Consider the following 23992-nt stretch of genomic DNA (forward strand, 5'->3'; position numbering starts at 1 on the left):
AATTTTTTTTTTTTTTTTTAGGCTTCTTCTTTCCAATTGCTTAAATTGGAAAATTTACTGCGATGATTATTCTCCACTTTCATCTACAGCCGCAGTTCAAATATGATTTATTTCATATATACTTCACATCATGAATACTCTTCGGATTACCAGTTTACGTTTAGACTCTCGCTTATTTATTGAATCATTTGTATTGAGTCAACTTACCAAGCGTACAGCTCAATAACTTTAATTTGGATAACGGCTTCGTTTTGTTGAGTTTCGTTGCGGACTCGAATTTGCATATGTGGCAGTTGCCATGGTGACTGAAAGACGGACTTTCTGTTTACGTTTCGAAATAAAATTATTCTCGGTTTTCTCGATTCCTATTCGGTTTTCATGATGTGTTTCCTCATATTTCAAAGAAAAAAGTTTCTTCGTGAAATTCAAACAGCAGATTAGTTTCACCATATTTTTTAAAGTTTTTCTCACTTTTTTTTTTATCTTTTTTTTGCTAAGTTCTCTTGACTAAAAGTAATTTTCTTTGCATTGCTGGAAAAACTTGGCTAGGTATTGAATAAAGAATACGATGTGTATTGTTGGAAAGCTGTTTTTGTGGTACCAAACCAAATACATCCTCAAAATAAAGGTTATCAAAACAAAATAGCTGAAAAATATGAAACTGAACGTAAAATAAATGAGGATTATTTTTTTTTAAAAAATGGATATTTAGCCCTGGTCAGAAATCAAATCAGTCTGTAGATAGATTAAATACATAAGTAACCAAAGAAATAATAAAGATTGTTTCGCTCTTTGTAATCACGAAGTAAAAAAAAAAAAAGAAAAAATATTGACGTTTTCGGTAAGTACAGAGTTGAACTCTGTGTGGTATAACTTTTCTGACGTGACTCGTTCTTGCTATAACAATGTCAATCACTCGTCATGTGTCATCATGACAAACGGGTTACGGTTAGGGTTGTTGAATCCATTCAAGTGCACGTGACACGATGACGTCAAGTGAAATGGCCTACATTGTAAGCGTGGTCTTTGGCTGTAATAGAGCTGATAAGACTACTCACATTAATCATTTGTTTCAGTTTACAAGTAGCTTGCGCACAACTTTTGGCTATACAAGTAATGTGTGGATCATACGGTTGCTTTCAAGCACTTAGCTTTCTGTTCAAGGGAAATAAATATCTCTAAACTTTGAAAATATTGATATTGACAGGCCATTGCACAATTCAGGTTTCTCACAACAATTTTTCAGCTCTTCCACTTCGATGGATCAATACTACCAATCTCTGCTAGTTAACACTACTATGATAGACACTTTGCATAAATGGCGCCTAATTTTCAATAACAATACTGCGCACATCCTTAATTAGCCTCGTTCTTATATTTCCAGACAAAGTGTTTTTCACATGAATGTGAGGCTTAGGATGTATAGGTATTGTTATTCAAATTTTGGCGCCAATTATTCAAATGGTCTATGGCGCATTAAAACAGAATCAATTAGTTGCCAGGAATTGATAGACTGTGGCGAAAGTGGACTTGGACGTGGAAATTTCCTTCATGCCTGTTCATTGGAGATTTAAAGTGGGGTCCCGAGGTTCATCTGCTATAGCCTAGCAAGTTATCGAAAAAAAATCGAGAATTCACTGCCTTTCAACATCAAGCTTCGAGAGATATAGACACCCACCAAAGAAATACAGGAAATATTTCCTCCTCACGTTAAATAAAAAGTGCCTCAAAGGTAGCAAAAATTACAGCACAAAAAATTATTAAAACGTATCGATGGGCGAAGACACAAGAGACAAGACCGAACAAAAGTGTATTTTACCGGAAACCTAGTTTTATTGCAATGCTTTTATTACTATTGCAATGGCTTCTGATTATCGCTCTTTTGGAATTTAACTTCACTTAGCACTAAAGCATCGTTGGGCGTCCAGTCCTTTTCATGGGACGTATCAATACTTAGGGACCTGTATCAAGAGAAAGCTACATGTTAAAATGTTAGGTAGATAGATAGATAGATAGATAGATAGATAGATAGATATTTATTAGCAAACTCATTGCAGCCGCTGGAGCGGCTGAATTACGAATTACCTTACAATAAAAAAAGAATTATATTATACAAGGAAAAATATGCAAACTATTTATAATTTAAAATATGGCTCATAATAAAAGTGTTCCTAAACCTATGTGTCTTACAAATCGGTAGCTCAAAGTATCCCCGGGTTCGTGTGCAGTAAGTGGACTCGTTACGTGGCGCCACAGATTATGTAGCTTATGGCATGGGTCTCTCATGATTTGATCAAATAAAGTTTCGCTCAGTGCCTGTCTCCTCTCATACAGTGAAGAGATGCCTGCAGCTACTAGAGCCTCAGCATGAGATAGGTCAGGATATATTCTCCGCAGTGCGCGCTTTTGCAGTCTTTCTATGTTATTAGATAGGTACTGCGGCAACGCATGATGGAAAACTGAGCACGCATACTCTAGGACAGGACGGATGCATGTTGTATAGAACAGTAACACATCCTTCGGGTTGACCTTCGCGCGTTTTAGCTGCTTTAGGAAATACAGGCGTGTTGCGGTCTTTTTGTTATCAAGTCATGATCACGTCATATGGTACAAGTAGAGTCTACCCTCGGAAAAGGTTGCTTTGCAAAGATATCGCCTTGCACTTAAAACACCAATAAATCCTTGCATGTCACCTCCGCTTTTACCAATTATTGACTTTTATTAGGCCACTGCAGTGAGCTAATAATAATAATAATAATAATAATAATTTATTGATTTATAGTGCGCTTTTTAACATACCAGGTGATCAAAAGCGCATAGTTAGTACCCCTGTTGTTTTGTTTGTTTGTTTGTTTGTTTGTTTGTTTTCTCTTGTTTTGTATAATAATATTATAAACTGCAATTTATTCCCCTATTAAAATGCTATTGCTTTTCTTTGGCTCTGTGATAAAGCAGTTTTTGTTTTTGCCTGAGTAGGGGCTAACGTGCACAGGAAAACGAAATTTAGAAATGAATGCGATTATATTGGACTGTACCTAAGTGCCTAAATATTCAAGATGGAATTAAAAGTAACAAATTGATCACCTCCTGAAAATACATTCTCAATAGAACATCAATAGGTTTTTCCTGTCATTTTTAGCATTGTAACTCTCTTTTATAGTTATTCACTTACTGTCGGTTATTGTCGTTGTCAGTCTCATCCCTTATAAGGGCAAGGTGGGACGCAAGTACAAACAACTCGTTTACTTTTTCCATATTTAACTAGGAAGCATTTTCGGATCAACTTCTTTGAACATTTGTGAGGTCTAGGTTTGGGAACTGTAAAAGACAAAACGATAATTAGTTTGTAAAAGCTAACTACTGTTATTTAGCTAGTTAGTTAGGTAGATTGTTATTTATCTAGATTGCTATTTAGCTAGTTAGGTAGTTAGCAGATAGTTAATGAATTGCTGGTTAAATGATTAAGCTTTTATATATTCTTATAATAAAGTTTCCATATAACGCGCGCTCTGATTGGCTGAAACAGCGTGCTTTATCAGAGAACAGAGCACGGTTTGATGACGGTAAGTTGGCTTCCAAATTTTTGCTTCGGAATTTTGACAAATTTGACCCAAATTAAACATCCCCTGTGACTCAGACAAACGCACTGGAAGCGAGCTATTTTTCTGCAGTAAATATGGCTCACAGAGACCATTGTTAACAACAGTAGTGTTAAAACCGTACTAAAATAACAAGTTTTGCTAGATTCCCGCCGACAAAACATGTACAGCTGTAGCGAAATTCACAAATTCTCAACCTAAACAGTGCTTCAATAAAGACATTAATTTTGTTACGAAGGCAGAAATTATACTAAGAAGTAAAACAACGACAGAAAACAATTGAACTGTCTCTGTTTATGATGAGATTGAAGCTTTATTTTTGTAAATTTACAATTAAAAATGCTCATTTGCTCAAACAACACTTACATGCAATGTAGTAACGCTCGTTCTCCGGTCATCTCAGCGAAGTAAACTGACAAGTGGTCAGTGCAAAACTTGCTCTGATATTCTCTTCTGTGTTCGAAGTAGAACCAGTGGGAGCCGTTAAGTCTTTCTAACTTTTACGCTAGTTCGGGCAATCTTGCTGCATGCGGCTACAAGCCGTAAATAACTGTAGCTCCTTTCAAATTCAACCCGGCATTTCGCATTTACATCCACAAGCTTTGAGCTCCGCGTTTCGTAATTTCCACTGGAAAAGTGCTCGTTTTCATGGGCCACAATACGGCCGGATTCCTCTGGACTATAAACCTTTACCTGCCTTGAGATCCGTATTTAAAAATTAACTTAAAAGCGAACTTTGAAGGCATCGTTCTTCTCTCGAGAGCCGCTCAAACTTCTCGAAACTGAAAGCTTAGCTGAAGTTCAGTTTGTGATTGACAGCTGTCGCTTCGTTAGCCAATCAAATTATTTGAACAATTCTAACAAGGATTGTGATTGGCTTATTTTAGCGTGCTTTATCAGAGAACAGTGAACGGCTGACGCGACTTTTGCTCGTTTGGAAAATAAAGTTTGGTTTGAAAATTCAGCCGAATGCGTGGGGAAATTATCTGATTCTTCATCATAAAACAAATAAAGAAGCCTCGACTGTGCTCTGTTCTGTTGTAAAACACTTAGGAAGCGGTAGAGCACTCAAGAAGTAGGGAAAAACACTCGACTACGTCTCGTGTTTTCCCCTACACTTCTTTCGTGCTCTACCGCTTCCTGCGTGCTTTACAACAGAACAGAGCACAGTCGGGGCTTCTTTATTTGTTAAATATATTTTATTTGCATAATGGATTGACTAGCACGTATGGTTGGTCAGTTCCCTTCTAGCCTTCCTCACTGCCTTGTTATGTGCCAAGATTTTTTAATTAATGTGGTTATTACAATTATTATTAATATTAATATTATTTTGTTTTATCGTTTATGATTTTTTTCTTTGTTATATAACTGCAGTGAAAATTGAATAAATTGAGTTAAATAAGAAATATGTGAATGAAAAAGATAATGAAAAGCAGGGAGAAAGGAAGAGGAGAAGAGGGCAAAGGAAAGGGATGTACTTAACTCCCAGTGAAATGAATTTCTCCTCTTTGCTTAAAAGGTCTTGGAGCAGGTTTACGAAAAAGCATTTTTCTCTAACTGAAACATCTCTTTGTAATCACAGTGAAAAGGCAAAACCAGAAAAAGTGAAATATGAATAATTCACGAAAGAGCCCAGCATATTAGTAGGTGTGAGAGTTTTGCAATAATCCGCACCTAGATTTAGCATGATATTCGGATGCAAGTAAAGTATGCATTTTCTTCGTTATCGTGTACTTACCTTTCCTTGATGGATCTTCAAGTTCCTCAACTGAAGGGACAACAGAAATAAATGTTACTCTTAGTTGTTACTTTTTGCGATTCCCACGGATTAATGCTTTTAAAACTTATCATGAAGTAAAGCAAATAACTTTTGGCAAAACGCTCGTTTTCGAGATAAGGCGCGCTGACGAAAGCATGAATTTTAAAGAGGTTTTAGTTATTTTAAGACAATGTTAGCTTACAATTATCGCATATTAAAAAATTAAATAAGTGAATTTAGATCAGATAAACGTACTCAATTCAACACTGTTAAGTATAATCAGTAAATTGTTGAAGTTGATGTCGTTCCTTGTTGCAGAATAGGCCTAGAAAATTTCGCCCACACAAGAGCAGCAAAAGCGAAGTATTTGTAACTTCTCACGGAAATATTTTTCACTTTTTTTCTTTTTCTTTTCTTTTCTTTTTTTTTTTTTTTTTTGGTAAAATGGATACAGTCGGGAAAGGAATTGATCTACGAAAAGAAAGAGCAACCAAGAGAATAAATTGAAGGCGAAGTTAACGCACCCGGTGCCAAGTACTACACTTATATTTCTTCCTTAGTGCGCGCGTATGACCTTGCCACATGTATCTCGTGCCCTGGGCAGAAAGGATACGCAGTAGCAATTATAAGCGACATGTAAATAAGTGTACCCGAAAAGCAATACATGATGTTGCATTCTCCCTAAATCATTTGTTACAATGTGTAGGAATTAAATGACTTACTGGTTTCATCAAAGTTCTCCGCTTCATCTTCTGGACTTTCAAGCATTTCCCCATTCGATTGATTGTCAAATTCAGTCTCGTCCCCATATTTCGTTTTATATCGAATACAACGACAAAGGCGTAAGTAACGATAGCAGTATTTGACTACAAAGCACTTTAGGAAATAGCCTTTTGGGCAGAAAGGCAAACGACCTGAAATAATAAAGAGGAACATCAATTATCAATTGATAGCGGAGCTCCGGCGGCCCGAAGGGCCGCCAAGTGGAGCCCCATACTCATTAAGGAAAGAGAAGGAAACCCACGAATGGATTTTCTCATTGTTATCATGGCTAGCGGTATTGCTCGTGGGCGCGTACGCACGACGGCGACGACGACGACGGAGTCGCGCAACATGGCGGCCATTCTCCAGCTAAAAGGCTGACAGAAACATTTATGGCCTCCTTTGATATTGGACATCTATGTTACGGTCGGTTGACACCTGTCAAAACAAGGTATCTGCTGACCAGTATCACGTGACCATATCGCGGGCTCAAGTTTAGAGCTCATCGAGGTCACGTGTTTTTTTTTAAATTGACCGCTGACCAAGTGCTGGGGTTTTTGATTAGATCGCGGGCTCATGTCAGGTTAACTTACTGTAAACGGAGCCGGGTTGTTCGGAAGCCGGTTAACGCTAACCCAGGATTAAAGTTAACAGAAGTATAAATAGTTATTTTATACAAATATTTTGAGATGATTCAAACTCATAACAGAAGGCCAAACAATATACAGAAAACCTCACTGTAAAGTTACAAAATTCAAATCAATGTTTTCGCTTAACCTGGGTTATCTTAATCAGCTTTGAACAACCCGGCCCAGGAGCTCCGCTTTTAGGCTTGGCTAACTCTATATATTAGATTCCTATCTTTAGCGTTTAACATAGTTTGCACTCTTTTGTGCAGTGTACTTGAAATTTACCGGGAAAAGGGGGAGGTGGTGGGAGGCGGGCTGGATACGGCTGTAAATCTCCTAATCACATGATATTGCCTGGGTATTGTATCCTATACTTGATGCCACTTACGTTCTAGTCAAATGACTAACACCAGCTCCTGCTTACGTTAGAAAATGGCAAGAACTACTTGTGTTGCAAATGGATTAGGACGATGCCGACAAAAATGAGTACTTGATACCTTACATTTTCTACCTCCAATGGAACTATGTGGAAAGGAGTAGAAAAGCGCACGTCTCAATATTCCATACTCGATGTATTAGAGTTTTTGTACTAACCTTTGGTTGGGTCTTCCAGATCTGGATGTAGAAACATAACAAAAAAAATAAGCTGTTATCTCTATTTAATTCTTTGACATTCTCGCGCCTTACGAGTAATATATTTGAAACTCTACTCACGTCAACCCAAAGAATGATAAGAAAATTCAAAACATACTGAGCTGAGTTGAGGAATGAAGACAGTTAGTCTTATATTGTTATCATCAGGCTTACTAATACTTTGGTCGCTATCGCTCAAAGAGCAGAGTGGGAATCACATTTTTTTCTCGTCATAAATGTAGTTTTAATTTAAAGTGTCTTTGATCTCGTGTCTTGTTTTTCATCTTGAATTCTTTACGAGTATGTACTTATTGCCCAAGGTAAGGTAAATGTTGGTAACGCTTTTAAGGTGTGGTATTGCTAACGGTTTCGTGGTGTTATTTCTAATTTGTGACTAATGAAATTCGTGATAATAACTTACCATATTCTGGTCCGTCGTTGTTCATTTCCTCGAGTTCTTGAGCTACAAGGTTAATAAGAAAATGAAGTAAGCTGAACTCCTTCACTACAAATGTATTGGATGGGTGATTATGAATAACCGATTCTTTTTCTACCCCTTATTACCGTTCTATTAATCTTTCTTGAGCTTTTGATTATGGATATTTACTTAGAACAAAAATGTTCCAGTTTAGGAAACCTCCTGTCATTCGGGATGTCGTCGTGTGGGATCTTAAGTTAGGCGAGCCGCTTCATTGCAAATCTCTTTCTCTGACTTTCTCCGGTCAAAACTGTAAGCGAACGCAATTTCGCAGCCTTCCACGTTTTCCATTTACTGTGGTTTCAGGTTATCCCTCATCTTTGGTGAGATTATAGTTTACATGTTTGTAATTGGAAGCTCTCTACTAAATGGTGACACTTGTGGCCAAATTTTTCCAAACTGAATGTGTTGTTTTATCGCTCAGCAAATTTGACAGAGTTCAGCTAATGCCACACACACATACTTTGTGACAAAAATAGTGATGAAAGAATGATGATTATAAGACAATATAACGTGCTTCTAACTCACCTTCATATTCATTTGGAGCATCTGCGGAGAATGGCAAATATTAATGATAAGAAAACTCTAAATCAAAAGATACAAAAATAAGAAAAAGCCAAAAACCAAAAACGAAACCAAATGTATTGCATGACTCGCTTGTTTACCTTCCAGCTTCTCTCGAAGAGAAAATGCTAAACTGGCCCCAAGAAACAAGATTGTGATGAACAAAATCTTCAATTCCATGGCTGGTAAGTGTTAAACTCAGCTGAGAATGGCCGTAAGAGCAGTCTTGCTGCTCGTTTTATGTGTTTTGATAGAGGTTCTAATATCATGGGACCAAAAGCCAATACTTTAATACCGTGTTCACTAGCATCGTTACTAGGAGGAAAATAAGTTTTCAAGGATCTTTGTTCGTCATTGTCAGAATTAGAGCTTTGTGCATTCCCATTTATCTGTATTGAACTTCACTATCTTTAATAATCTACTTGACTTGATAAATGACGATTTAAGATTGAGGCAGGTACAATTCACAATCAACAGATATTATGATTTTCTGAAGGAGCTATTTTTTTCGAATTTATGTTCCAAACTTACGTACAAGAAAAAGTTTTTATCCTGTCCCTAGGCCGCGTAATTCAAAATTAAAACACAATTCGAATGTCACTTAGGAAGTTCATGAACAGTTTCCGAGTTCTTTTCTTTCTGCTTTTGGCGAATGAAAGATCTGACAATTTGCAGGTTAACGTTTTAATGAAGTCGAATGTGGCAAATCTTTTTTTCCAGGTTCTGTAATTACAGTATATTCGAGGGGGATTCTTTCTGCCACCTTTATCGTGAACAAAGTTAATATTGGTAGAATGAAAAAGAAAGGGACTTTGGTTGAAGTATTTTTTTTTTCTCTCTCAACCAACTAGTACCTTACGTTTCTGCTCATGAAAGTCACACAATTTTAAGAAAAAAAAATAGCAGCCATATCATTAGCCGCTTTTTTGCCGTAGCAACAAGGACATCTTACGATGTGTTTTATTTTGGCAACTGACGAAAAAGAAATTGCAAACGTCCTAATGATGATTGTACACTACGGGTGCACTTTAACTTCAATGACTGTGACGAAAAATGTCACCTCTCATGTTAAGCGCCTGGTGGCCATGTTATTAGAATTTCACATTACGTAGATACAATAATCTCTTAATGATAAAATAATGTTTGTTATGGTGTACTGTGAAAATTGATGTGAGCGTTAGGGCAGCCTGACCGAGTGGTTAGGTGAATTTGCGTGAAAACTGAAGCTTGGGTTCGGAATTATACTTCTCCGATGTGGCCAAATATTCTGCCTTTACGACGCAAACATTTTTAACCATGCTATGTTCACTTACAATATTCGTCTAGGGTTTAAAACGGTTTTTTTTTTTTGGGGGGGGGGGGGGGCATTCAAATGCGTCATCTAAAATTCAAAGGACAATGATTGCCAAGAGTGTGAATGAGTGACAGGATTAACGATAATTCTAGTCTATTTGTGACGAAACGTCTATAAGTGGGCAATATTTTTAGGATTTTAATTTAATTCAATATGAAAAGTTACACGATATAACACATCAAGGAAACAACCAGAAGCAGTGGATTGCACCCAGTGTCCACTCAAAATATATTTTTATCTTCATAGCAATCGCTCATAGCAAGCAATTTTGTTTGACCGCAGCTCTCGAGGTTATCTATAGTCTAGGATTATACGTAAATTTGATTAATAATAACTTCTTCTGTTGCCCACAATGCCATTATCCTCTTCGTATGCGTAAAACGCTAAACTTCCCATAGAGAATATAAACATAGTTTAATAACAGAAAATGCCACGAAAATTTCATTTCTAACTGTCGCATCAAGCACTTTTGGTGCGAATATGGCATTGATATGATTGTTGTATGACAAAAAGCAAGATATTTTTAAATCACGACTGTATGAAAGAATTCCCCGCTTTCTTCCTCTCGTATTAATCCACAAGGGTGGCTTCGTTTCTTTTTTACATATTTCATATAATTGGGGCAGTCAACATTTGAATGGACACTGTCCTGACTGATTATCGAAAGTTATTTTGTTTTAAATACCATATTGTATTGTCGAATGCCACCCAATGTAGACGACATGAGCACTAGTTATAAACATGCCACACAGCAAATTAAATTAGAAGAAGTACTTAAGGTAAGAAGTGCATTGGATCACAAGGATGCCTTGAAGTAGATTAAAGTTCACCAAAACTTTAAAACAGAATATCAAGGAATCGAAATTGCCATACTGGTCAGTAAAATCTTGAGTCTTTTTACTTAATATATTTTTTTGCTTTTAGCATTGCTAGCGTTTTTTTTTTCTTTCCATTGCAAGATAATAAAACCATTTTATACCAAGCTTCTATTTCAGCAACGACACCATCCCGCATAATTTTTTAAGAGAAATTTCAGATCCAGAAACTAATTCTCTATTTCTTTGCGTTCTTAAAAATCAGTAAAGAACGAGCCGGAAAATAGCTAGTGATTGGTGAGTTTTCTATTTTTTGTCGAACTCAAGAATTCTAAATTACTGAATACAGAGAGTCGCTTTATATTAGGCTAAAACTATTAATTTCAGTTTCATTTATGCGTTATATATAATTAATCCAGTCAATAATAGCCGAATGATGTACTGGACCAACAATATTAGTTGCTAAACACACTATCTAAAAACTGCGGAAGAAAAGCGACGTAAAGCTGTCGTTACGGTCATCCTTCGGAGATCCTGCAAGACCTCTGCGATTCTTGATATCTAGGAACGCTTCTACATTGTTAAATGAAATATATTTCGTTGAAAGAAACACTACAGTTCGTTAATTGTCAGTTAAAGAGTGGTTGGGACCACAGCAGTGTTTTTGTATTGCGCTTACTACTTAGTGATGAATTAAATTAGTTCTTTATTTAAGCAATATACTACTCTTTCTATGGATTACCTGCACAATACACCCACATGGGATGTTGGGAGAACACTTGAAAAGCTTGTAAATTACGAGCGTTATTTACAAGCTTTTCGAGTGCTCTCCCAACATCCCAAGTGGGTTTATTAAACTACTAATTGGCCATAGAAAGAGTGGTCTATTGCTTTTATTACATAATTATGGTAAAAGTTTGTCAAAGAAAAGAAAATGTATTGTACTGTCGTGATCAAGTTGCCTATTCTCAACAAATTCATGGGATGACGCGGCAAACCAATCATGGCGACTGAAACAATCAAATCACGGACTCAGCGCCGCACACTAAACCCGCCGGGCAAAGCAACGAAAACAGTAAGCACAATCAAAACTTTTATAAAAGAAAAGGAAACGTTTATTGGTGTAAGGCAGAAAGTTTGTTCATTAATTCAAAAGTACTTTGACAGGGAAATTCTGGGATTTGTGACCGGTATTGGCTGTCACGAAAGTAAAAAAGAATAGAAAAGGTTTGCAAGTAGTATAAACTTCATACGCTTCATACGCGATTGAATGACTTTCAAAAGTTACTTGGAAGGTCAGCGGAAACCAAATTTATTTACGCTTAACGTATTGCGCGTGTATTGAGCTTAATTTAACTTAAGACTGTTGAGGAGCTTCATGTTAAATCGAAATAAATTTTTTCCGCTTTTTTAACAACTCAAATGAAGATCAGTCTAGCCCAGCTTTAGTCAGAAATGCGTCCTCTACAGACCGTGGGAAGCACTAAAACCACTTAAAACGTCCTTCTTAACTCGAGTGTTTTGGTGCTGTTTTTCCTTGACAGTTTCCATTTATATGTTAATTAAAAGACTTTCGTATTATTGCTATCTTAGCTACTGAACGCGGAAACTGTTTATCATTCTAGCGCAAGTGTTCTGAGTTCTGTGATATCGGAGACCATGTGTTTACCTATACAATGGAAAATAGGTTTAGCAACTCCACTGAACAATCCGAATGCCTTGGTACACTGCCTAACCCATTGGCCGAGACCCGGAGATTTTTGGACAATTCTAGACAATTTTGTTGTCAGTTATCAGCTAAATTGGCTCCAAACTACTCAAAACGACATTTGCCACATGAAAGCCACCTTTTTTTTTCCACCAATTTTGCACTAAACTTTATTTTTGGCAGTTTAAAACCCTGTGTATATAACCTTTCAACCTTGACACCTTTTTGTTACAACAGTGTCAATCAATCGTCTCGTGATATGATATCGAACGGGTTAGGGTTAAGGTTTAGGCTTTATTGCTTTAGGGTTTGAGTTTAAGATTTAGGGTTAGGTTTGAAGTATATTGAATCCATTCAAGACCACGTGAGGCGATGACGCCAAGTGAAATAGACCCATCAGAGGCTTACATGCAAGTGTGGTTTTTGGGTCTAATCCAGTCGATAAGACTGCTTACATTAATCATTTGTTTAAGTATACGAGTGGCTTACGCACAACTATACGGGCTGTACAAGTAATGGGTGAATCGTTATTTTCGAGCACTTAACTTTCTGTTTAAGTCTCAAACATATCTCTAGAGTCTAAAAAATACTGATACTGACAGGCCATGGCGTAATTTAGGTAGTTGACAACAGTCAACACTTTACACTTATCGCGCACTAAAACAAAATTAACTAGGTGACAAGCTTGATAGGATTTTGGGATAGTAGACGTGGACGTGGACATGTCCTTTGTTAATTTTCATTAGAGTTTTAAAGGGGTCTGCAGGGTTTATCTGCTATAGCCTAGCAAGCTAGGACCATGTCAGCGAGGTCCTCGTGTTGTAGATTTTATCCAAAAAATAATAATTTACTGCATTCCCACATCAACCATCGAGAGATCTTCGAGAGACCCACCAAACGAATAAATTAAAGGAAATATTTTCTTCTCATGTTAAATAAGAGGTGCCTCAAAGCTAGAAAAAAACATTCAAATGTTTCGATGGGTGAAGTCACAGGAAACAAAAACGAACAAAAGAGTATTTTACCGTAATCCCAATTTTATTGCAAAGCTTTCATTACTATTACAATGTTTTCTAATTATCGCTCTCTTCGCACTTAACCTAGCACTAAAGCATCATTGGGCGTCCTGTCCTTTATCGAACATATCAATACTGAGGAACCTGTATCAAGAGAAAGATACATGTTAAAAGGTCATGTCATACCAAATGGCACATGTGAAATCTATCCTCAAAACATGATGGAAAGGTTGGTTAGCAACGATATCCCCTTGCACTTAAAAATAGCAATAAATCCTCTCATCTTATAGAAATTACGTGTTCGAACATGTCATTTGTAAAAAAAGCTACGCTTTTACTAATTATTGACTTTTATTAGGCTGGATTATTTTTATTCCTATTTTCACGTCTGTGTCTATTTTGTTGTTGTTTTTTTTTTGTTTTTTTTGTTTGCCCGACCTGAACCGTGCAAAATACCTTTTTGTTTCAACTGGCTGCTTGGCATTTTTAATCCTAAGATTTTTTCAGGTAGATAGTACCCCTGTTTCTTTTTGTAAATAAACTGCAATTTATTTTCGTATTGAAAAGGTCATTTTATAACATAGCGCGCACGCTGTTCTTATCTAATTTCTATTGAGCCATCATGCATGGTAAAAATTTCTTTTTGCGCACGGCCGTGAGTAAATAACATGACGTGTGCAGTTTCATTGTAGCTGCAAGATTTCCGTCGAGTTTAGCTACTAGTTCCCTTTGTTAAAGTGACGGCAATATGAACATCACTCTAAACAATCCAAACCCTACTTGGAGCCTTTGACTTTTGCCAAGCTAAGGCGTTTGCCGAAAATTGAGTATTTTGACTTTTGTCTATATTTTCATTGAGTATTTTTAATTTTGTTTGCGAACGTAAGCGAATTTTTCATTGATGAAGCGCTTTCGTTCAACTGTCGCTCGACTGATTGTGGCGTATTTTTAAGTAGCCAATAGGATCCTTTGTTTTCCTTCACCGTGCATTGTGAGAACTTTGTAGTCAATCGTAAATAAAACATGTTTTAGTGCCCAAGTTGTTGTCGCTATGTTATAAAAGAATTGCTTCATGCTTTTACCTGTGCATATATCGAGTTATGGGTGCACTTGTAAAGTTTGGAGAGCACTCAAGAAGCTAGAGTTTCCCTCGACTGGGCCTCGAGTAAAGCTTACGCTCCTCTCGTGCTCTCCAAACGTGCCGCGTGCATCCGTAACTCGATATACGCACGCTAGGCATGAACCAATTCTTTAGTCTTTCGTAGGCTCCGGGGAAAAAGAAAGGTTTTTGTTGTTGCCGTTGTCTGATTAGGGACTAACGTGTATTATACTGAACTTTGCCTGCGTGCTTTAAAAATAATTATGATGCAATCAAAAGTTAGAAGTTGATCATGTCCTGTATCTTTTGTTGGGTTGTTCACTTACTTTATAGTCGTTTTCACTCTCGTCTCCATAATGATATGGGCAACGTTTAACGCAAGAACAAACAATTCGTCGGCTTTTTCCATATTTAACTAAGAAACATTTTCGGATCAACTTCTTCGGACATTTTGGAGGTTTAGGTTTAGGAACTGTAAAATACAAAACAATAGTTAGTTTGTAAAGAAATGATGAAGGAAGGTATGGAGAAAGCGGAGAGAGGGAGGGGGGAGGAATGCTCTTAAGTTCCGGTGAATTGAATTCCACACTAGGAATCCTTTACTTAAAAGATCTTGGAGCATTTTTGTGAGAAAACATTTGTTTTCCATGTGCAACATCTACTTGATTTGTAATAGCAAGTAAAACAACAACAACAACAACACCAAAAAATAATAATGATAATAATAATAATAATAATAATAATAATAATAATAAAAAATAGAGCAGGTAAAATATTAATACTTCCCGATAAAGACCTGCAGTCAGAAAGTGTCAGGGTTTTGTAATAATCCTAAACTATAGATTTAGCATGGCAACAAAAAGCCCTCGGATGCAGCTAAAGTACTTGCTTTATTATCGTGTACTAACCTTTCTTTGAGGGATCTTCAAGTTCTTGACCTGAGGTAACGACAAAAATAAATGTGACTTTTAGTTGTCTCTTTATGCGTCGGTATTGCAGAAGATACAGTATAGAAGCTTGAGTGACCTGTAATTACGTGTACTCGAAAAGAGAAGAATGATGCTTATTTTCCCTGAATCATTTGCTACAATGCACAGGAATTACAGTCGACTTACTCATTTCATCAAAGTTCTCTGCTTCACCTTCTGGGGTTTCAAGTATTTCGTCATTCAATCGATTGTCAAATCCAGTCTCGTCCCCATATTTTTTAAATGGAACACAGCGACAAATGCGTAAGTAACGATAGCAGTATTTGACTATGTAGCACCTTCGGACAAACAGTTTTGGGCAGAGAGGTTTACGACCTGAAGCAAAACAGAAGAAATTCAATTATCAATTGATAGATCCCTATATTCAGACCTTTAAGCTCGATTTTTAACATGGTTTGCACTTTTTTGTGTAGTGTACTTGGCGGACACAAGCCAACGCCGCCGACGGCGTCGACCACTTGGAAATTACCGGGCCAATGGGGAGGTGGTAGGAGGATGGGGAGGGGGGGGGGGGGGAGCTGGGTTAATCTCATGATCACGTAATAGTACCTGGGTATTGCATTCTATGCTTGATTTCACTTAAGTTCTTGTCAAATGACTAATGACGCCAGAAAATGGCAAGAGCTACTTGTTGCGAATGGATTAGACCCACGCTGACAAATATGAGTTCTTGGTACCTAGCGTTTTCTACTTCGAAAGGAATGTGGAAAGATCAATATACAGCCTTAATATACAGTACTCGATGTATTAGCGTTATTGTACTAACCTTTGGTTGGGTCTTCCAGATCTAAACGTAGAAGTAAAACAATACGATAAATAAGTTGCAATCTAATAATATATTTGGAATTCTATACATGCCACCCAAACACACCAAGGTGCGTAAAGAAAGGAAGACAGGTACTCTTGTATTGTTCTCATTAGGCTGACCATGACATTAATGTTGATGTTATCGCTCAAAGAACAGTGTAGGAATCACTTTTTTTCTCATCGTAGTTTCAGTTTAGAGTGTCTTTGATCTTGTAATATTGTTTCACTTTGAATTCTGTAAGGTTAATGTTGTTAAGCTTTCAGGGTTATGCTAACGGTTCCATGGTGTCATTTCTAATTTAAGTTATAAAGCTCATGATAACTTACCATATTCTGCTTCATCGTTGCTCATTTCCTCGAGCTCTTGAGCTGCAAAGTAAATAACAAAATGGAGTTACTCACTACACTACAAACGAATTGAATGTGTGATTATCAAAAACTGAGATGTAGTTTCTAGCTTTCTTTGCAGTTCTGTTAATCTTTTGAAATTCATTCTTGAGCTTTTGATTTCGGATGTTTTTTTTTCAGAAAAGAAATGTCCCAGGTTAGGAAACTTCCTGTCATTCGGGGTGTCGCCGTACCGGTGATCTTAAGCTAGGCGAACCGCTTGATTTCAATCCTTTTCTTTTTTTTCCTGACCTTCTCCGGTCCAAACTGCGAGCGAAGACAAGTTCGTTGCCTTTCTCGCCTCTGTGTGAGAATAATTTGCATGTTTCCCATTGGAAAGCATTCAAGACCTTTCCAATATCTTTTGTTTGGAAATAAACGCCGGGTAACACTTGTGGCCAAATTTCACAAACGGGACTGTGGTTTTTTATTGCCCAGCATACAGAAAGAGCCTAGCCGATGCCACAGACACATATTTAGTATTAGAAGTAGTTATAATTTTAAAAGGAGGAAAGAATAATGACAATGAGACGACAAGACTCGTTGTCAACTCACCTTCATATTCATTTAGAGCATCTGCGGAGAATGGAATGGCAAATGTTAATTATAAGAAAACTCTAAATCAAAAGATACAAAAATAAGAAAAAGCCAAAAAAAAAAAAAAAAAACTTTTCTGATGCATGATTCTGCTTGTTTACCTTCCTGCTCCTCTCGTAGAGAAAATGCTGCACTGGCCCCAAGAAACAAGACTGTGATGAACAAAATCTTCAATTCCATGGCTAGTAAGTGTTGAAACTCAGTTGAGAATGGCCGTAAGAGCAGTCTTGTAGCACGTTTTATGTGTTTTGGTAGAGGTTCTAATATCATGGGACCAAAAGCCAATACTTTAGTGTTCACTAACATCGTTACTAGGAGGAAAATGAGCTTTCAAGGATCTTTGTTCGTTTGTGTCAGAAATAGAGCCTTGTGCATACCCATGTATTGACGACCTTCACCAGTACTATCTTTAATAATCTACTTGACTTGATAAATGACAATTTAAGATTGACTACGTACAATTTCCAACAAAAAGTATTCAGTTTGATTTTCTCAAGGAACTATATTTCGAATTCAGTTTCTTGTATCTTGTCGATATAGAGACAGCATAATTCCATAATGGAACATAATTCGAACGTCACTTAGAAAGTTAATGAGCAGCTCTTTTCTTTTTGGTTTTAGCTGGTAGCTTAAAAAGATGCCTTAGAATTATCATTTCTAAGACGATTTTTTTTTCGCTCAGTTACCGTAACCGTAAACCTAGTTGAATACAAGACACGGGTACACAGGTTGGAGTAATGTCTTCTCTCGATAGAACAGTATCTTAGGTGTCGTGTCTGTTCGTAACAAATTATACACAACCTAAAGAAAAGAAAATTAGCAGCCATCATTTAGCCATTTCTCTCGCAACAAAAACATCTTACCATGTATATTATTTTGGCAACTAACCAAAAAAGAAATTACAGACGTCCTCTTGATGACTGTGCAATGACGGGGGCACTTTAACTTCAATAACTGTGACGAATGCTTACCTCTTATATAAAATGCCTGGCGGCCAGGTCATTTGAATTTCACAGTATTTAGACAAAATAATCTCGCAACAAGATCTCGGAAAAATATTTTTCGTGGGCACTCTCATAATCGATGTGAGCGTTGAAGGTAGTCTGAGCAAGTACAGGTAGGCTTCAAAACTGGAAGTTGGGATTGGAATTATATTTCTCCGATATGACTGTAGACAGCGAAATATTCTGCCTCTACAACGTTAATACTGATATTGTTTTATTTCTCTCAATAAAGCAGTATCTTAAGTGCCGTGTCTGTCACGTGTCGGCGACTAACGAAAAAAATAAATTGCAAATGTCGTCTTGATGACTGTACACTACGGGGGCACTTTAACTTCAATGACTATGACGAATGCCACCTCTTATGTAAAATACCTGGCGGTCAGATCATTTGAATTTCACAGTTCTTAGATAAAATAATCTTGCAAAAAGACCTCGGGAAAGTTTTTTTCATGTTGCACTGTCACAATTGATGTGAGCGTTGAAAGTAGTCTGAGCAAGTGGAAACAGGCTTCAAAACTGGAGGTTGTGGTAGGAATTATACTTCTCCGATATATATATATATATATATATATATATATATATATATATATATATATATATATGGCTGTAGACAGCGAAATATTCTGCCTCTACAACGTTAAACATATTATGTTCACTTACAATATTCTTCTCAGTGTTAAATTAAAAACGTTTTCTTTGTTTGGAAATAATTAATACGTCATCAAAAATCTAAAGGACAGTGGTCGCTAAGATTGTGAAGGAGTTGTAAGATTACAGACGCGTGTCCTACGATATTTATACGATCCATTCGTGACGAAACGTCTTTGACTTAGCAATATTTCTAGGATTTTAGTGTGATCCAACTGAATATTTACACCCAAACGTACCTTCATGGTGCGTTTCGGCGGCATATCGAGCGAGTTTGGTCGAGACATGGTTCGTATTTTGGCGAGACGTAGTCGAGCCCAAATACCCATGGCGAAACCAAACGAACCTGATATGCCGCCGAAGGGTACCGAAAAGTTATGATTAGGTAATTAGTGTACCCAAATTCGGCCAAGTGAGCATGATATCGTAGCTCTATTTATATTGCAGGACATCGGGACAGTCGGCAGGGCTTCTGATCGGCTAATTACGAATTTGGGTACGGTCAGAGACTGTTACACGATATAACACCCTGAGGAAACAGCCAAAAACGATGGATTGTGCCCAGTAATCACCCAAAATAGCAAGCACTTTTGCCGTTTTGCCGTCAATTGGCAACGTTGTTATCTAGTCTCTCTCTCTCTCTCTGCCTCTCTTTTTTTTTTTGTTGCCCTCGATGTCGCGATCCACTTTCTATGTATAAAAAACTAAACCTTCCATAGAGAACAAAAATATAGTTTAACAGCAGCAAAAGGCAACTGCAATTTAATTTGCAACTGTCGCATTCAGTACTTTAAGAAGAACGTTAATAAATTGAACGCGGATGGTATACTGCCACTGGCACAGATATTTCAATGATTGTTAAATGACAAAGAGAAAGGATTCAGTTCCGACTGGATGAAAGAGTTACTCAATCCCTTCATCTCATAGTTATCAATACGGGTGGCGTCGTTTCTTTTTTCCACATGAAAATGTTTTTTTTTTTTTTTTTTTTTTTTTTTTTCTGGTGGTATTACGTACATAGTTTTCAAAAGGGGACACTGTTCCTGCTGATTGTTCAGTTAAAGTTCTCTTGTCTAAATATTATATTGTATTGCCGAATGCCACCCATTATAGAGGACATGTATACTGGATAAAAACATGCCACACAGCAAAATAGAGACAGGCCACTTCTTCCCACTAGGGAAGAAGTATATTGGATCACAAAGGTGCATGGAAGTAGATTACAGTTTAGCAAATGTTTGTTCATTTCGCGACCAGGATAACAAGAAATCATTCTTGTCAAATTGTGAGTCTTTTTACAAGATAATAATAAAGTAATGTTATACCAAGCTCTCTTTCAGCAGCGACACTACCCCTAATATTCAAGTGAAAATTCAATTCAGATCCAAAAACTAGTTCTTCATTTTTTGTTTTACAAAAATCTGTAAAGAAAGAGTCGGAGAATTGCTATACATATAGTGATTTGTGGGTTTTCTATTTTGGTGGAGCTCAAGAATTCTAAGTGACTGAATACACTATTAATTTCAGTTTCACGTACGTATGCTTTGATAATTAATCCAGTAATTCTTAGCCGAATGATATAAGACCTAGACACACTGTTTACTAACGTAAGAAAATAAGGAGATTAAATACGTGTAGAATAAAAATAAAAATTACCGGTCACTCTATATTGTTTAAGAAAAATTGGCGAAGGCAAGTAAATTTAGCTAACCATGGCCAAACCAAATACCTTAGGAAAAAAAAAAAATGGAGAAGTTTTCAGGGTTTAAAAGGTTTTTGATTTCTGTTACTCGGAGGCACCCGCCATATAACCATTAGTAAAATGAATTGAGTAATTGTTAAATCCGTTTGTGGGTATAAAACTGTCGTTTCAGTTATCTTTTAAAGATGCTGTAAGATCTCTTCTTTGATTCCTGACACCTAGCAACGCTTTTAAGGTGTTGAAAGGAAATATATTTCTTTGAAAGAAATATACTTAAGTTCTTCAAGAGTTAGTTGGGACCACAGCAATGTTTTTGTATTGAGCTTAGTATTAGTGACGACTAAATTCGTTCGTTATGTACGCAATAGAACACTCTATCTAATTATTTACCGACTCAATGATAACCCACGGGGGATGTTGGGAGAACACGAAAAAGCTTGTAAGTCACTTTGAGTGTTCTCCCAGCATCCCAAGTAGGTTTATAGCTGGGTTTCACATGACGTCACTAAAATTCAAACTACAAAATTATTGATCTTCCTGAGATTTTACTTTAATGATGTATAAGAGAGCAGCTGAAAACTAATACTCATACAAAATTTTCGTTCCGACTGGGTTCTTGGTTTTGTGATAAATTAGGCTTGAATTTCTAAGCTTTTGCGTGACGCGGCACTTACATGACGACCTAGAGAGCTGTCATGATGGTTAAAAAAGTGACTTATTTCGGAGAATTTGGCTATCTGAACAGTTCATGTCTTAGAAAAAGTATTATTTTAATGTTTTAGAGTTCCTCGAGGGATAAATTCACGCATTTGTAGCAAAATTCAGTGACAGATGTTTCTGTTGGTTTTCGGCCGCCATGTTGGTGCCCATACGGATGGGCACCAGAATGGCGTCTCCGTACAAATCTCTATAAATTTGGGTAAAAAATTTCTCCGCATATCTCGCATAAGAAAAATTGCTGTGACCAGAATTTGGCGAAAGTCTTTGCACATTTACTTTCTTTCATTTCCCAGATTCTGGACTTTATCTCTTGAACGGTTTTGATTTTTATTTTGATCTATTTTGAACGGCGTGACTCTGAAAACCAGCAATTACTCCGGTAAACCCATAGAAATAGTTCAGTGCATGTTGCTTTTATGAAATAACTGTGGAAAACGTTTGTCAAAGTGACGTGATCGCGTTGCCTGTTCTTAACAAATTCATGAGAAGACGCGGCAAACCAGGCAATCACTGAAACTGAAAGAATGAAAGTACAGACCTCAGCACTCACATACGCCGCACACAAAATCCTTAGAGCCGAAGCGACGAAAATTGTTGGCGCTGTAAATGTTGGAGCAAAAGAAGCTAGGAAAGGTAAAAGACTGTACGATAACTTTCAAGATGTTTTGGAAATGGGATAGAGGAATAGCTCTGATTCAGAATTTAACTTTTTATAATGAAAGCAATGAAGTTCATTTTTCTCTGTAGTTTGCCAATTGCTGGAAACTACAGCTTGAAAGATTAGTGGAAAATAGATTCATTTACGCTTATCACCGTGTTAAGCATGCATTGAGCTAACTTAAAACTGCTGAAAAAATCTTCATGTTAAATCAAAGAAATCTTTTCCCTGCTCTTATAACAACCCAAAATGATCCGTCTAGCCCATGCAGCTTTAGTCAGAACTGTATCCTCTACAGACCGCGAGAAGCCCTTAACACATCCTTCTAAACTCGAGTGTGAACGGAATCGGCGGCGTAAAATTTTTGCCATGTAAAAAAAGACGAGACATTAAGTGTTAAATCGCAACAAACTTCTGGTCCTGTCTTTTCATGTGTATGTTGAATGAAAAGATATTAATTCGCGTTATTGATATCTTAGCTGGTGAACACGGAAACTATTTATTTTGTCCTCGCTAGTGTTTTGAGTTCTCTGATTCTCTTTAGGTCTGCATGGCTTCCTCTGGTATCAGTCGCTTTGCAGAGTTTGACACTTCTGTAATTAGATATATATTTGCAATCTGCTCATTCCGTGAACAGGTTGCTTACTTGAATTCTACCCCTGACGCTGAGCCCGGCTATTTTGATTAGAACTGTTTACAAATACAGATGTTACTTCTTATCACGGATATCATAGGAAAGGCTGGAAAGTGGAAAAAAAAAACTGTTCTGGATCGACGTTTTACAACACAAAATTAACACAGACAAAGTGACGCAAATAATTTTGTGATTGTCTAATTCGCAAATAGAATTTTAAAAAAAAGTTCTGGAAACAAATATGATGATTTCCTCAAGGAACTGTATTTCATGTTCCAAACTTATGTGCGCGGAAAAGTTTTCATCTTGCCCATAGACAGCATAACTTACTATTAAAACATAATTCCAGCGCTACTTAGGAAAATAAGGAGCAGTTTCAGATCTGTCAATTTGTTGATTTCATGAAGTCGAGTTTCACAAAGGTTCTTCATGAATTTGAAATGAAAAAAAAAAAAAAAAAAAAAAACAGAACAGCAACAGCAACAGCGAAATTTAAGAATTATCTTCTCTTTGGGAATTCTCGTCCGCCTAACCTTTTTCGTGTACAAGGGCAATATTAGTTGAATAACAACACAATTTGCAAGAGGAAAAACCACGAGAAACGAAAATGTATAGGTTGGAGTATATTTGTTCAGGGAAAGTTAATGCGTCAACAAACTAGTACCTTAGGTGTCGACTCGTAAAAAACACACAATCGGAAGCAAAGAAAATTTAGCAGCCAGCATGAAACCGTTTTCTCTAGCAGCAAGTCAGACATCTTACAATGTATTTTACTTTGGCAACACAAAAAGAAATTACCAAGGTCCTCTTGATGACTGTGCACTGCGATTACCCTTAAATTGCTGTGTCTATATAAAGTACTTAGCGGCCTTGGTCATTTAAATTTCCTAGTACTTATATAATATAATCCCGCAAAAAGATCTCAGAAACCGTGTTAATTTGGTAGGGCGCCCTCTCATAATCGATGTGAGAGTTGAAGGCAGCCTGACCGAGTGATTAGAATAACTGGGCTTGGAATCCAGAAGTTGAGGTTAAAATCTAGGTTCTGCTCCGAATTCAAGTTTTCCAATATGGCTCTAGACAGCCAAATATCTTGTCACTACTAAACTTGAAATTTTAATCATTTCAGTTCCATTTACAGTATTCGTCTCTGTGTTTAAGGTGGCTCAAAACAGTTCCGAAGACTTAGATTTTGATGGGTCGTTATGATCACTCTTTATCACTTGATGCTACAACCATGATATCAAAAAACTGTCCAATCATTGGTGAACACGTTGTTATCATTCTTGTGGCGCAATAGGTTACCATAACAACAGTATGACCTCCTACAAACACCCTTAATTACAGCTTCACCGATGTCACGCTTTTCCAATTTTCCATTATGAAATTTTGAAGTTTCATAGACCCTATTCATAAATGGCTGCCAATGT

The 23992-nt window shown here is 36.9% G+C and overlaps 2 protein-coding genes across 2 annotated transcripts; both read right to left on the reverse strand.

Annotated features, from left to right (window-relative positions):
- Positions 1–583: 583 nt before the first annotated feature.
- Positions 584–8729, reverse strand: LOC145481305 (uncharacterized). Its single transcript, XM_081459769.1, has 8 exons — positions 8526–8729; positions 8389–8409; positions 7804–7845; positions 7344–7364; positions 6081–6272; positions 5338–5367; positions 3173–3318; positions 584–1961 (listed from the first exon to the last, which is right to left on the reverse strand). Exons 1-7 carry the CDS (start codon positions 8602–8604, stop codon positions 3197–3199), a joined length of 507 nt encoding a protein of 168 aa, XP_081315895.1. The 5' UTR covers positions 8605–8729; the 3' UTR covers positions 584–1961; positions 3173–3196.
- Positions 8730–12100: 3371 nt separating this feature from the next.
- Positions 12101–17591, reverse strand: LOC145481302 (uncharacterized). The gene is made up of 8 exons (XM_081459766.1): positions 17298–17591; positions 17155–17175; positions 16540–16581; positions 16172–16192; positions 15532–15720; positions 15325–15354; positions 14743–14888; positions 12101–13461 (listed from the first exon to the last, which is right to left on the reverse strand). Exons 1-8 carry the CDS (start codon positions 17500–17502, stop codon positions 13447–13449), a joined length of 669 nt encoding a protein of 222 aa, XP_081315892.1. The 5' UTR covers positions 17503–17591; the 3' UTR covers positions 12101–13446.
- Positions 17592–23992: the final 6401 nt, after the last annotated feature.

This window comes from Orbicella franksi, chromosome 3, assembly GCF_964199315.1.
Source record: "Orbicella franksi chromosome 3, jaOrbFran1.1, whole genome shotgun sequence".
NCBI lineage: Eukaryota > Metazoa > Cnidaria > Anthozoa > Scleractinia > Merulinidae > Orbicella > Orbicella franksi.

Bases quoted from the DNA above. Each gene is read 5' to 3' on its own strand.
- LOC145481302 (XM_081459766.1), bottom strand. From the start codon at position 17,502: ATGTTAGTGAACACTAAAGTATTGGCTTTTGGTCCCATGATATTAGAA. The intron at 17,176-17,297 runs GTAAACAAGCAG...CATTCTCCGCAG, and splicing joins TCTACGAGAGGAGCAGGAAG to ATGCTCTAAATGAATATGAA. The intron at 16,193-16,539 runs GTAAGTTATCAT...TTCTACGTTTAG, and splicing joins CAACGATGAAGCAGAATATG to ATCTGGAAGACCCAACCAAA.
- LOC145481305 (XM_081459769.1), bottom strand. From the start codon at position 8,604: ATGGAATTGAAGATTTTGTTCATCACAATCTTGTTTCTTGGGGCCAGT. The intron at 7,846-8,388 runs GTGAGTTAGAAG...TTAACCTTGTAG, and splicing joins TGCTCCAAATGAATATGAAG to CTCAAGAACTCGAGGAAATG. The intron at 7,365-7,803 runs GTAAGTTATTAT...TTCTACATCCAG, and splicing joins CAACGACGGACCAGAATATG to ATCTGGAAGACCCAACCAAA.